Source organism: Cervus canadensis, chromosome 17, assembly GCF_019320065.1.
Source record: "Cervus canadensis isolate Bull #8, Minnesota chromosome 17, ASM1932006v1, whole genome shotgun sequence".
Taxonomy (NCBI): Eukaryota; Metazoa; Chordata; class Mammalia; order Artiodactyla; family Cervidae; genus Cervus; species Cervus canadensis.
Window position 1 is genome coordinate 14079760 of NC_057402.1, and position 14391 is coordinate 14094150.

General features: G+C 40.7%; 1 protein-coding gene across 8 annotated transcripts in view; it reads left to right on the forward strand.

The window, feature by feature from the left end:
- Positions 1 to 14391, forward strand: part of ADAL (adenosine deaminase like) — a 33748-nt gene that overhangs the window by 10740 nt on the left and 8617 nt on the right. For 7 of the 8 annotated variants that reach the window (XM_043490104.1, XM_043490102.1, XM_043490100.1 and 4 more), the window contains 7 exons: positions 3384 to 3471; positions 5401 to 5482; positions 7775 to 7901; positions 8949 to 9029; positions 10932 to 11070; positions 12648 to 12748; positions 13801 to 13997. In XM_043490104.1, coding sequence (XP_043346039.1) covers positions 3384 to 3471; positions 5401 to 5482; positions 7775 to 7901; positions 8949 to 9029; positions 10932 to 11070; positions 12648 to 12748; positions 13801 to 13986 — 804 coding nt within the window. In that variant the 3' untranslated portion in view covers positions 13987 to 13997. Of the gene's footprint in view, positions 1 to 3383; positions 3472 to 5400; positions 5483 to 7774; positions 7902 to 8948; positions 9030 to 10931; positions 11071 to 12647; positions 12749 to 13800 lie in introns of all 8 variants that reach the window. The other variant, XM_043490097.1, reaches the window with a different exon arrangement.

The following is a 14391-nucleotide window of genomic DNA, read 5'->3' on the forward strand; positions in this document are numbered from 1 at the left end:
CCAAAGAGCCAAGAGCTGACTGCAGTACCTGTTGCTGCCTGGAGTAGAAAGGACTGAATCTGGTTGACATGGGGAAGGGAAGTCACTCCCTAGAGAAGTGTTCTTGGATATGAGCTAGAGATGATTCCACGGGTCTCACTGTGGCCTAGCGAAGTCTTCCTTCCATGGCTCCCAGTCAGTACTTGCCAGCAACCTTCTGTTGTTCCTCTAGGTTTTGCAGGTACCTCACCGCCAGGAAAAGGGATGCCCTGGATAGTAGATATGATCACTTCACACCTTCCCTTCACCCTCGTTGTCAATCCACACATTATCGACGGGCTTCTACAGTAGTCTCCTGTGAGCTGGGGTAGGATGAGTTGGTCTTTCTGGATCCGCTTAGTTAAGGAGTGAAGATAAGCTCTGAGTTCCTCACAACTTGCAGAGACGAGGACTGTGCTGTGGTGATGGAGTGGCAGCAGCATGGGGTTTCTGGAACACCAGCGCCACAGGTGGTCTAGTGCCTTTGATGGTGGTACAGAGGCTGCAGGGTCGTGCCTAGTGGTGGAGGAAGCAGCAGTGTCTTGCTTGGTCCAAGGGTGTCATGTGATTTTGAATGCATTGTGTTGTCCTTGTTACTGAGCCCAAGCTCTCTCTGCTTGCCACACAACAGGCCAATAAATTCAAGAGACGAGGGGCTGAGGCAAGGAGTATGACTTTATTGGGAAAGCTGGCAGATGGAGAAGATGGCAGACTAATGTCTCAAAGTAACCATCTTATTGGAGTCTGGATGCCAGTTTCTTTTATAGAACAAAGATGGGGAGAGGTGAGGGATTAAGGTTAAAAATGCTGTTAATCTCACAAATATCTTCTGGAATGGCCAGCCTCCAGGAGAGGATATATTACTTTTTTCCTTCCTGTAGCCAGCCACAGGTAGACAAAGTCCTGAACAAAGGCATTTTGGTTTGACATTAAGGCAGAGGTGGGCAGGGTTCCCCGAGGCAGGCCATTTTGTATGCTTATAATAACAAAAGCAACAGAAAGCAAAGGTTAAAGTCGAAGAAACAGGTCCAGCATGTAGTCAAAATTGGCTATTGCCTGTGACGTCCTGAGCTGTGTGATCTCTAAGGCTGATTCTCCAGACCTCCTGGTGAATCTGAGCCACCTGTTCTATGTATGTTGTAATAAGTTCCATTTTGGCTTTAGTATGAAGAAAAAAGATGAGGCCCAGACCTTGGATTGCAGTGAATCCACCAAGGTGGTGCCACCCTCTTAGGCACTGTCTGTACAGTCAGCCAGCCTTGTTCCTCTGCCAGGACACTGCATCTGTGTGCCCATGTGCATGTGAGCAAAGCAGATTAAGAGTAGGATACCAACTGTGAGGACTAACTAGGGCTGGTTGTCACAGCATTTCTAACCTGGTCCTTTTTTCTCCTGGGTTTTTACATTTTAGGTAATGGCAATGAAGGAAAACATGCCTTCAGCCTTTAGATATCATTTCTCTTGGTCGTTTAGTAATTTTTGGATTGTTGAGTTTTCTATTTGATTGAATAGTTTTTTAACTCAAATTTTATCACCCATTTTGTTTGCTTGAAAGAATCTTTCTAAGTACATTTGGGAAGAGTTTAACCCTGCCAAAAGAAATTCTTGAAAAGTTCAACTTACCCCTAAATAACGTGAATAAGAACCTGAAGCCATGACTTTATTTTTTTTAATGTATTTTTAGTTGAAGGATTATTGCTTTACAATATTGTTTTGGCTTCTGTTGTACATCAACATGAATCAGCCACAGGTATACATGTGTCCCCTCCCTCTTGAGCTTCCCTCCCACCTCCTGCCTCATCCCACCCCTCTAGCTTGTTACAGAGCTCTGGTTTGGGTTCCCTGAGTGACACAGCAAATTCCCATTGGCTATCTATTTTATGTGTGGTACTGTTTGTCTCCATGCTATTCTCCCCATTCGTCCCACCCTCTCCTACTCCCCACTCGCCCACCCCGTGTCCATGAATCTTGTTCTTTATGTCTGTGTCTCCATTGCTGGCCTGCAAATAGGTTCATCAGTAGCATCTTTCTGGATACCACATATATGCATAAATATGTGATATTTGTTTTAGTTTCAGACTTACTTCATTCTGTATAATAGGCTCTAGGTTCATCTACCTCATTAGAACTGACTCAGATGCATTCCTGTTTATGTCTGAATAATATTCCATTGTGTATATGTTCCACAACTTCTTTATCCATTCATCTGTTGACAGACATCTAGGTTGCTTCCATGTCCTAGCTATTGTAAATAGTGCTGCATTGAACATTGAGGTACGTGTATCTTTTTCAGTTTTGGTTTCCTCAGGGTTTATGCCTACTAGTGGGATTGCTGGGTCATGTGGTGGTTTTATTTCCTAGTTTTTTAAGGAATCTCCATACCATCTTCCATAGTGACTGTATCAGTTTACATTCCCACCAGCAGTACAAGAAGGTTCCTTTTTCTCCATACCCTCTCCAGCATTTATTGTTTGTAGATTTTTTTGATGATGGCCATTCTCACCGGTTTGAGGTAATATCTCATTGTAGTTTTGATTTCCATCTCTCTAATAATGAGTGATGTTGAGCATCTTTTTGTTTGTTTATTAGCTCTCTGTATGTCTTTGTTGGAGAAATGTCTGTTTAGGTCTTTTGCCCACTTTTTGTTTGGGTTGTTTGTTTTTCTTACATTGAGTTGTATGATCTGCTTGTGTATTTTGGGAATTAATCCTTTGTCAGTTGTTTCATTTGCTATTATTTTCTCCCATAATTAGGGTTGTCTTTTCACCTTGTTTATAGTTTCCTTTCGTGTGCAAAAGCTTTTCACTTTAATTAGGTCCCACGTGTTTATTTTTGTTTTTATTTCCATTACTCTAGGAGGTGGGTCATAGAGGATCTTTCTGTGATTTATGTCATACAGTGTTGTGCTTATATTTTCCTCTATGAGAAGCCATGACATTACATGGTACATCAGTACTGCCTAATCATTTTAGCTGCTTATTTCTATATGTAACTTTCCAGTACTATACACTCAGAGATGGTTTACTCATTTTAGTTTTGCCTCATTTCTCTGTTTTATCAGTCTGCTGTTCACTAGGAAACAGAGAAATGGTTAAAAGGGAAGAAGAGAAGCAAAAGGTGGCAGGGGGTCGTGCAGATTTGGATTTGACGTGAGAATGAGGAGGGTAAGGGAAGCTGTTGGAAACATGGTAGTTTTGTCACAGCCTCCACTAGGGGTGTGAAAAGCAGGTCGCTTTACCTTGTGGGAGACTCCACCACTCCTTGCAAGTCATTTAATGTGTGAAATAAAGCTGTAGCACGTGGCATTTTCATTGGGCCCCTTACACTGATGTTATCAGTATTCTGTGCATTGCTTTTATTACCAGGTGACAAAAGATGTCATTAAAGAATTTGCAGATGATGGTGTCAAGTATCTGGAACTAAGGAGCACACCCAGAGAAGAAAATGCCACAGGTAGAACCTAACTATTAATACTTCTCAATATATGTCTGTCTTTTTCCTCGGGCTTTGATCATGCATATGCCTGCAAAGTTGAGACTATGCAGCATTTACCGTTACACTGTTGTAAAAGTAGGGTCAAAGGTCCACATCTTCCGATGTATATTAATGACATATGTTATTAATGAGTCAGTCTGTTATTCATAAGTTAAAATACCAGGTCAGGTATTATCTGTTGAAGGGAAATTAAAAGGGCTGCAAAAATTTTGTTTATTCTTGTTTGCTCTTCTCACTCTGAAAAAAAGAACACTTGTTCCTTATAGCTGTGTTCTTAAATAGATGTTAGTTCGTGTTCCCTGCATCAAGCGCTTGTGACACAGTGCCCCTGAGAGGATGTAGAATCGCGTTTCATGACAGTCACTGAAATGAAGTTATTCAGTCTCTTCTCGGGAACTGATGGTATCTTAGGCCAGGAGCAAACTGTGATGTGGTAAAACCTCTCTGGATAGAGATGAGTGGATCTGGATATGGTCTGGAGAAGCTTCCTGGGGCCCTCTTTCTGCTGATACAAGCAGCATCCGGAGGTATTCTGTGATGTCCTTGGGTCCTGCTTAGCATTTTGTGACCAGATCATTTTGTGCCCTGATAATGTGTAGCCAGCATCATTCAGGAGGTGAAATTTTAAACCACATATAGTAAAGTTTAGTAAGTATTGAAATGAGATAAGCAGAAGATTCTTTTGTTTTTCATTTTTATTAGAATATAGTTGATTTACAATGTCATGTTAGCTTCTGCTGTGCAGCAAAGTGAATCAGTTATACATTCACATATCCACTCTTTTTTAGATTCTTTTCCCATATAGGTCATTACAGAGTATTGAGAAGAGTTCCCTGTGCAATACAGTGGGTCCTTTTTAGTTATCTGCTTTACACATAGTCACGTGTATGTGTCAATCCCAATCTCCCAATTATCCCTCCCCCTAAACAGAAGATTCTTATTTCACACTTATAAATTTTAGGATCAGTTCCAAGTTACACTGGTGAGGATAGTGAAAGGGAAAGAGAAAAGCAGTCCATAGATTATTAGCGCTAGTTGACTCTTCAAATGGAGATTCAAAGGGAAATGCTAACTGAAATGTGCAGAATAGGGGAATAGTTAAAGTTTAATGGAATATTTGGTAACCATTAAAAATATGTGCAAAGACACTTTAATGACCTGAAGACATGCTCAGAATACAGTGTTAAATGAATGAATAGGATGCACATACACCTAGTAGCATCTCATCTGTTCAGAATTGTATTTTTGTTGTTGTTCAGCCACCAAGTCATATCACTGTGTGTGCGTGTGCATGTGTGTGTATATATATATATATATTTGTTGTTGTTCAGTTGCTCAGTCGTGTCTCTTTGCGACCCCGTGGACTACAGCACACCAGACTTCCCTGTCTTTCACTAACTCCCAGAAGTCTGCTCAGACTCACGTCGATTGAGTCAGTGATACCATCCAACCATCTCATCCTCTGTTGCCCCCTTCTCCTGAACCAGGGTCGAACTCAGGTTTCCTGCATTGCAGGCAGATTCTTTACCGTCTGAGCTGCCAGGGAAGTTCATTAAGTACAAATGGCATTTACTAAAGCCTGCATATGCAGGAGACACAGATTGGACCCCTGGGTCAGGAAGATCCCTAGAAGAGGAATCAACCAACTCCAGTATTCTTGCCTGGAGAATCCCACGGACAGAGGAGCCTGGCGGGCTACAGTCCATGGGGTCGCAAAGAGTCTGACGTGGCTGAGAGACTGAGCATGCACACGCGTCCATAACTCATCTGTAACCGTACACTTGTCACACAGAAAGCAAAATGTCATTGTTCATGTAGGAATACGATTGTTGAAGGATGAAATTGTTGATGATCTCTTTACAAATGTTTTATTTGTGTCCTTTCCAGGAATGACTAAAAAGACTTATGTGGAATCTATACTTGAAGGTATAAAACAGTCCAAAGAAGAAAACATAGACATTGATGTTAGGTAAGAAACACTGTACCTTAGTGGTCACCACTGAAAATACTAGGATGTGACAATTTTAGTCTTTTGAGCATGGGTATAACAGATCTTTATAAATCTGTTAAAGTCAGGAACTTTGTTGTTTAAAGTTGAGAATACAATTATGAATTTTCTTCCCCATGGCAATAAAGTCCTGAGTCCTGTTGCCGTAGTGAAGTGTGGCTTCTCATGGCTCTTCAACAAACATCCAGACTTCTTCTTGGGCCCTGCAAGGTCCCACATGCTGCCTTTCTTACTTCAGCAGCCTCATGTGTCCACTGGTCACTCACCACGCACTGACCTTCCCCCTGTTCCTCAAAGAGGCCAAGACTGTCGTCCCACGTCAGCACTTTTGTACTTCCTGTTGCTTCTGCCTAGAACACTCTACCATATCCTCGCATGGCTGGCCTCTTGTTACTCAGGTCTCATGTGGCTGTCCCTTCTTCAGAGAGGCCTTCCTTGACCACCTTATCTAACATGCGTCCCCACATCTTCTAGTTACTCCATTTATTTCCTTTATGACACTCTTAACAAAATCAGAAATTTTCTTGTTTTATTTATATATATACACATTCACCCACTGGAGTGTAAATTCAGTGAGGCCAGGGACCTTGTCTTTTGATTCACCAGTACTTAGAGCTGGCACATAATTAGGGCTGAGTAAGTCCTTGAAGGAAGAAAAAAAAGAAAGCTAGCTGACTTTTCTGGCTATAAAATCTGTCTATAACATCTCTTAGTTAAGCTTAACTAGATTAATACCCTAATTAAAAAACAAAAACAGGCAAAAGACAAGAATTCAGAAGAGAAAACATAGAAATGGCCAATAAATGTATAGAAAACTATTTAACTTCAATAATCAAACAATTTTGTTTATTTTTTAATATATGTTAACTCTTTTTTTTTTTGGCTGCTCCAGGTCTTTATCGGCATGTGGGATCTAGTTCCCTAAGCAGGGATCAAACCTGGGCCCTCTACACTGGGAGCTTGGAGTCTTAACCACTAGACCACTGGGAAGGTCCCACTAATCAAATAATTTTTTAAAAATTACAATACCATTTCAATAGGCACCCCCCTCCCCAAAAAAAGTAGTAACCAGTGTTTGTGAACTTGTACACTGCTGGTGAACATATGTAATTAACAAAACTTTTCTAAAGAGCAGTGTGCATTAAGATCTATAAATGTAATTTCCATATGACTTGTCTTGGAAAAAAAAAAGTTTCAAGTATGAAAACTGTATTTCTCTCTCTGATCCAGTAATTCTTTTGTAGAAATGTATCCTAAGAAAATGGATTGATTAATGTTAAGATTCTTCATGATAGTGTTATTTATAACAAAAAGTATATAACATCCTAAAATGTCCAGCAATCAGAGGACAGTTACATTATGTTATATTCATGTGATTTATATAGTTTTCTAACATTTAGTGGCAGGGGAGATTGTTAAGTGGGAAAAAAAAGACATTGCATTTTATATATAGTTGATTCAAATTTTGTAAATAAATATATGTTGGAGGGATTTCTTTATTTTGTGAATAAATAGATAAACTAATAAAGGCTGGAGGAAAATTGCACAATATTAACGGGTTCTCTGGGTATTAGATTCCTTGTAGGAATCCAGCTAATATATGAAGAATGAATTTGTATCAGCTATTGGTTACATGTTAGAATACTACCAGTCTTGTAACCCATAATGAAATAAGAGATCTAAGCCTTCTGGTGAAGGAACCACCACCTATTAATTCCTCTGGCCTCTATTGAATCTGATGTGATTAAGCCTCTAGACTGGATCCAGTTTCCAATTCGTAGGAAATACAAGAGACAGGAGAACATGTTAGCAACATAGGGATTCGATCAGCAAAATCAGACTGTGGGAAACTTTACAGGACAAATGATCTGGTTTCTTCAACAAATAAATTCAAGAAAAGAGGCTGGGGAGAGGTATGAGGCTCTAGATTACAAGAGACTTGAGACATTGACCAAAACAATGTGTGGACCTTAGTTGGATTCTGCACCAAACAGACTAAAAAACAAATACATGAACAACAACCAAAACAGGAAATAATCAGAAGTTTGAACAGTAACTAGATATCTAGTGCTGTTTAGAAAATTGTTTCACTCCCTCTGGCAAAGTAAGATGTCAAGTCAGTCAGGCTGTACTTCTCCAATAAGATACAGCGCAGGTAGCTTGCTGTACCTACCTCTCTGGCCATCCTCAGAGTTGTCTTTTTCATCTTGACAATCAACATTCATTTTCAACTGTGTTTTTCTTGCATTAAAGGTATTTGATATCAATTGACAGAAGAGGTGGCCCTTCAGCAGCCAAGGAGGCCGTTAAACTTGCTGAAGAGTTCTTCCTTTCTACAGAGGATACAGTTCTTGGCCTTGACCTCAGTGGAGACCCTGCAGTAAGTTATTTTTCCAAAATATGTTTTATTTCTAAAAGGTAGAATCAGTTTGTGGGATAAGGATTAGCTTGGGGCACCTTGCATTCTCCAGAGGTTCAGCAGACACCCTGTGTGTATGAAGCCCTATTCTGCCCTGGATGACCGGAATGTCCACAGCAACTGCTCTCCAGGGTTCTGTGAAAGAGTTAAGCCCTCTAAAAAAAGGAAAAGAAAAAAAAGATTTGTATGACAGTATGATTATTTTCTTCATTTTTCTAAAAATGGTACCCACCTAGTACCATTCTACATACATAGGAGAGAGAGTTGATTTATTACAGTTCATGTCTAATGCTTAATTAATTCTTAACTGTGGGTAGGGCTTAATTATCTCACAGAAGACCCAGTTGAAAAAAGCTGGCCTAGAGCTTCTTGAAGGTCATATTCAAGCAGGGTGTCTCAGCTGTGGCACCTCTGACATCTCCGGCCAAAGAATTTTTGTTGTAGGAGAATGTCCTGTGTATTGTAGGATGTTTAGCGGCATCCCTGACCTCTTCCCAGTAGATCCCAGCACCTTCTTAGTTGTAACAACCAAAAATATTTGTAGACATCACCAAATGTCCCTTGAGGGGCAGAATCACCCTGGTTGAAAATCATTGAATTAGAGTCCTATGAACCTGGTTCTTACAGCTTTGACTAAACCTGGGCTGTTCTGGCCTTGTTTCATCGTCCATTTAATAGAAGCTTTCTTTACCAGTCATACTTGTTCCTGAATCAGGTGAGTTCTCCTTGGCTCTAGATACCTAGATAACCTTCCAGAAATAAAATTTGGTGACTGTTCTATCTAGCTTAGCTGATTCACCTGAGGTTCACTGATACTTGAGATTCTTGAGGGCAAGCACAGTGGCCTTGCCAACTTTGAATTCCCTAATTTTGCTATAAACAAAATGTACAAATGAGTCCATCTGCTACTTTATTTCCTGCCATTATTCCTTTGTTTATTGAGACAGAGTACTCAGTTCTTCAGTTTGCCTAGACTCTTATATCCTCATTTTAACTTCTATCTTTAAGGCAGGACAAGCAAAAGACTTCTTGGAACCTCTTTTAGAAGCTAAAAAATCTGGTCTGAAGTTGGCACTGCATATTTCAGAGGTAAATAATATTGTAAAATTAGGCTGGAGAGGGTAGATTACAGTGGAAAATCATTAATGGAAATTAATAATCACTTGTACATGGCTAAAGATAAACCTGTCTTGGAAAAACACTTTTAGAGGGAAAATAGAAATATTTTTATGTAAATTATAATGATAAAGGCACAACTTGCCTTAGTCCCTGGAGTTACCGTTTCTATGTTGTTATAGTCCCTGGGTTGACTTACACTACAGTTGTATCCTTAGAACAGCTTGATGACAGCTTGTTTGAGAAAATGCATGGATTTTTGTCAGCAGCCTTGTTATCAGCAAACCGACACTGAGAAAAGCATGAGTTTGCCTCGCGTGTCCTTACAGGGAAGGGACCCGAGTGTATCACATACACTGGCAGGAAAGAAAGCAGCTCATCATCCTTTTATAAGGCCCAGAGGGAGATCGGGTGCCCTATGGCCCCCAAGTTGACAGCAGGAGCGCAGGGCAGATCATGCATGGACAGTAGCTGGAGGACAGTCACTTCCGTAGTCAGCACGTCCCTGAGAGGCAAACGAGGGCTCTCCTGCACCTTTCCATTTTATAGATAGGTTTGCTTTCTTACCTCAGTCCTTCTGCCTACTTAATGCTTTCTTTTATTAACATACAAAAAGCTGTACATAATTAAGGTATACAACTTGATAAATTTGGATTTAATTGTTTCTTGAATGCAGGAAATATTACCTACTTACTGCACATGATTATTTTGAGTATGAGATGGGGTGATGATATAAAGATTGAGGCAAAAACTGGAGCTTCTTGTCAGTACTGAGTGTTTTTCATGTCTACAAGCAGAGTCAGTAATCTAGTAGCAGAACTTGAAGTCTAGGATCTATGTTTCCACACTCTGATCAAAATAATCCTTCACACAGAGGGACACCCTCTAGATGACCTAGCTGATGCCAGATTGAAGCCATCGGTCAGGGTGACAGAACAGGCAGCCTGAGGCCAGTTACCTCTGGTCTTTGCGCGCAGCGTGAGAACCTGCCCTTACCTCAGTTTCTGTTCTCTTATTTGATCTATTGGATGGAAAACGTTTCATTTCGACATGTTATGGTCATTTGTCTTTTAGGCTATCTGAGAGTTGAAGAGAACAGCTAAACACACGTTTTCGTGGTGGTTGTGGTATGCACATAGGGAGCCTTGTCCAGATGAAACATGAATGCACTGTGTGTGGATGGAGTCTAGGCCCCAGAGTCAGACAGAGCCAGGTTTCACCCTTATCTCTACCATTATGCTAGCTCTGTGAGCTTGGACAGCTTTTCTTTAAAATGCTTTATATTTGGACAGCTTTTCTTTACAATGCTTTATATTTTTAGCTACAAAAGTTTTATGTACCTGAAGAAAATCGAAGAGTAGAGAAATAGTATAAAGTAGAAGTAAATAAAAAATGGAAGGTCCCCTTCAGTTCTGCTGCTGAGTTGATCCTGTTAACAGTTTTGTTTTTATGTTTTTCCAGTTCTTTTTTTAATATGTGTGAAGACATGTACACAACACAGAACACACATATGCATATAGACTTGTGGGATTTTGTTATTGAACACTTAACTTTTTGAGTTTTGATTTCTTTGTCTTAATACTTCGTATAATTCTTGTGAGGTTTAAAGCAGAATGTATGTGAAAAGTCAATAACTACTGGCTCTTTAGTTATTATCATCATTGAAATGAATCCAGAAGAATATTGGAAAATGAACAGGAAGATCAAAGGCATAGAAGAAGGCTGGAAAGTTAAGTGACTCAGCTTTCCAGAATGTCTGCAATACCTTCTCAGAGGGACAGAGTACCTGGCTGTAAGGAAAAAAAAAAAAAAAGTACTTCTAAGAACCACTGAAAGAGGTTATTGATGCCCTCGTCTCCCCTTCTTTTTTTTGAGATTCCAAACCAAAAAACAGAAACACAAGTACTCCTGAACCTGTTCCCTGACCGAATCGGGCATGGGACATTTCTCAACTCCTCCGAGGAAGGATCCCCGGATCTGGTGGACTTTGTGAGGCAACACCAGATACCGCTCGGTAAGGCTTCAGGTCCTCCAGGCAACTCTCTGACCCTTCCTCCCCCGCATGCAGCTTGCTACCCATATGTAGAGAAACACTGTTGTAAATATATAGATATTATTTAGAAATGAAGTGATGCTTTCTCAACCTTATCTAAGTAACAGGAAATTTTATTAATAGCTCCCATTAGAGTATAAAAGCTCCATGAGAGCAGGGCCCTCATCTGTCTTTTTCACTGTTGCATTCCCCAGTTCCTGGAACTTGGTATTTATTATATTGAAGTAATAAGGGTCATCTGTCATTTTGGAATGACTTTAATCTGTTTACTTATGTTATGAAAATGTGTAACATATATTTAAAGATTAAGACGTCTGCAAATTCCAAGTATATTTTTATATGTCTGTTAACATCACATACTTGTCTGCATGTGTATACCAGGAGCTATTTTTATTTAGCAACAAATATTTATGAAGTGCCTACTCTCTTCCAGTCACTATTCCAATTGCTGGGAATAGAGCAGTAAAAAAAAAAAACAGACAATGTTTCTTTCTCAAGGAACTTATATTCTAGCATGGGTAAGAGAGACAGTAAGCAAATACACAAGAAAATATCAGTGATAAGTTCTTTTCAGAAAATTAAACAGGCTGGTAGAGTAGTGATAAGCTAACCACTTTTGATTGGATGGTTGGGGAAGGCCTTTCTGATGAGGGAAAGAAGCAGGTGGCTGAAGACCTTTTTACTGAATGATGAATTCACCACACTTACAAATGTAACAGTTTGTAGTAACACTTGTGTGGGTGTGCTTTTTTAACTAATTTATAGTTTTTCAGCAATTCATAATGGGTGAGATTTTTTTTTTCTTTTTAATAAAGAAATTTTTAAACATCCACAAGAGTAAAGAATCTTGGAAACCACTTGCCTGGTGATCTTACTTGGAGTGGTGTCCCAGCTCTGCAGTCAGCAGGGGCAGGTTGGGTTTCCCATTCCTGGGACTGAGTGGCCCTGGGTCGCAGCCGCCTCAGTCAAAGGAACAGATGCCATCAGTCAGTTCAGCGAAGCATTTCACTCTGGCTGGAGAGCCGGGCACAGCGTCTCAAGGCAGGAGTTTTGTAATCATAGAAGGCATTCTTAAGATAGACTTCTTTGCAGGAGGCAATGAATGGAAGGAGTTGAGACGTTTTCTTTCTTTTCGTGGAAAAGGTCCATTTCTACTCTTGGAGTTTGATAACATGCAACCCTCAAGCATTGCAACTGTTTCCTAACCTTTACTTCAGCCTCCACTGTGGAAGTGCAGCAGCCCTGTGAAGGGTCCGTGTACTCCCCTCTCACGCTTCCCTGCCTTTGTCATGGTGACTGGCTTATCACACTCCTCTTTCCTCTCCTTTTTCATAAAAGAAAGGGGGAAAGCACATGATTGTGAAGGGGATACTAATTCCCTGCCTGGTACAGCTGCTGCTGTAAGCCACAGCACATGGTAGTTTTCACATGTAAGCAAAGGTCAACTACTAAAAATTAGCATAGCTTGGAAAGATTTCTCATGTATCTCCTAATAGGTCTTTTAATTAGAAGCTTCTTCGTTTCCCCCCTCGTTCTAGAACTTTGTTTGACCTCGAATGTCAAAAGTCAGACAGTTCCATCTTACGACCAACATCACTTTGGATTCTGGTACAGCATTGCCCATCCTGCCGTGATCTGTGTAAGGTGTTTTGCTCCCTTTTAGTCCCAGAGTTGCCATAGGTCAGGCGTTCACTGTCTAGCTGGCTGCCTTGCACGCCAGGGGGTGGTGCCCAAGTGGAGGAGTGGGAGAGGAAGGGGGCGTGAGAGGCTGCAAAGGTGTGACTGTGGTTTGGCTCTGCAGGGGAAGGTCCTGGAAAGGACCTGGGGGAACAACAACAATACCGATGCCCAACACCCACCTCTTGAGATAATGCTTTCATTGATTGGGGCTGAGTCCTGGGCACAGATGCATTTTAAAAGTTCCCTCGGTGATTTGCACATGCAGCCATGGTTGAGAGCCCCTGCTCTGGCGGTCTATGTTCTTAAAAAGAATTCATTTGAATCAGTTCTAATGAGATGGATGAAACTGGAGCCTATTATACAGAGTGAAGTAAGCCAGAAAGATAAAGAACATTACAGCATACTAACACATATATATGGAATTTAGAAAGATGGTAATGATAACCCTATATGCAAAACAGAAAAAGAGACACAGATGTACAGAACAGACTTTTGGACTCTGTGGGAGAAGGCGAGGGTGGGATGTTTCGAGAGAACAGCATCGAAACATGTATATTAAAAAAAAAAGAAACATGTATATTATCTATAGTGAAACAGATCACCAGCCCAGGTGGGATGCATGAGACAAGTGCTCGGGCCTGGTGCACTGGGAAGACTCGGAGGGATTGGGTAGAGAGGGAGGTGGGAGGGGGGATCGGGATGAGGAATACATGTAACTCCATGGCTGATTCATGTCAATGTATGACAAAACCCACTACAATACTGTAAAGTAATTAGCCTCCAACTAATAAAAATAAATGAAAAAAAAATCAATGAACAAGCAAAAAAAGAAAAGAAAAAAAAAAAGGATAAACAAGACTGTTCAGTTACAAATGTGCCTGGATACATTTGTAGGCCCCTGTTTAGACTCTTAAAAGCATGGTAAATAGGAAAATACTCTCAACAAAAGTTGAGAGTTATTTTTTTTAAAGTCATTTCCTCGTTCATTTTGAAACTTTCTTACATTGACAGACGGATGATAAGGGTGTTTTTGCTACACACCTTTCTCAAGAGTACCAGCTGGCGGCTGAAACATTTCATCTGACCCAGTCTCAGGTGTGGGATCTGTCTTACGAATCCATCAGCTACATCTTTGCTTCTGACAGCACCAAGGCTGACCTGAAGAAGAAGTGGAGTCATCTGAAGCCCCATTTTTAAGCTGTAATGAGGTGAACTACTTTTGAGTATATATTACAACCTAGATCTTCCCACCACATCCCACTTAGTTAGCCTTTCCTCCCTTGGAACCATAGCAGCCAAGTGCTGCGGACTCCGACACCAGCACCTTTCCAATGGTGGGTGCTCAGTAAGTCCGTCTTAAACTGCCTGAAGGCTCTGAGGGCGTCTGACTTACCTCCATGCTGCTTTCAGGAAGGGACTTGAATGCTGCCGCACACTGGGCTCCCCATTCTAGCAGTGGTTTTGCCTTAACAGTCCCTCTCCACTAGAGATCGTGAAACTTCAAGAAAATCAAAGTAGGTTCTCATCAGGAAAAGTTTTGGAATTGCTAGTCTAAATAAATTGAGGCGAGAAGGGAATACAGATTGTTAGCAAAACCTTTAA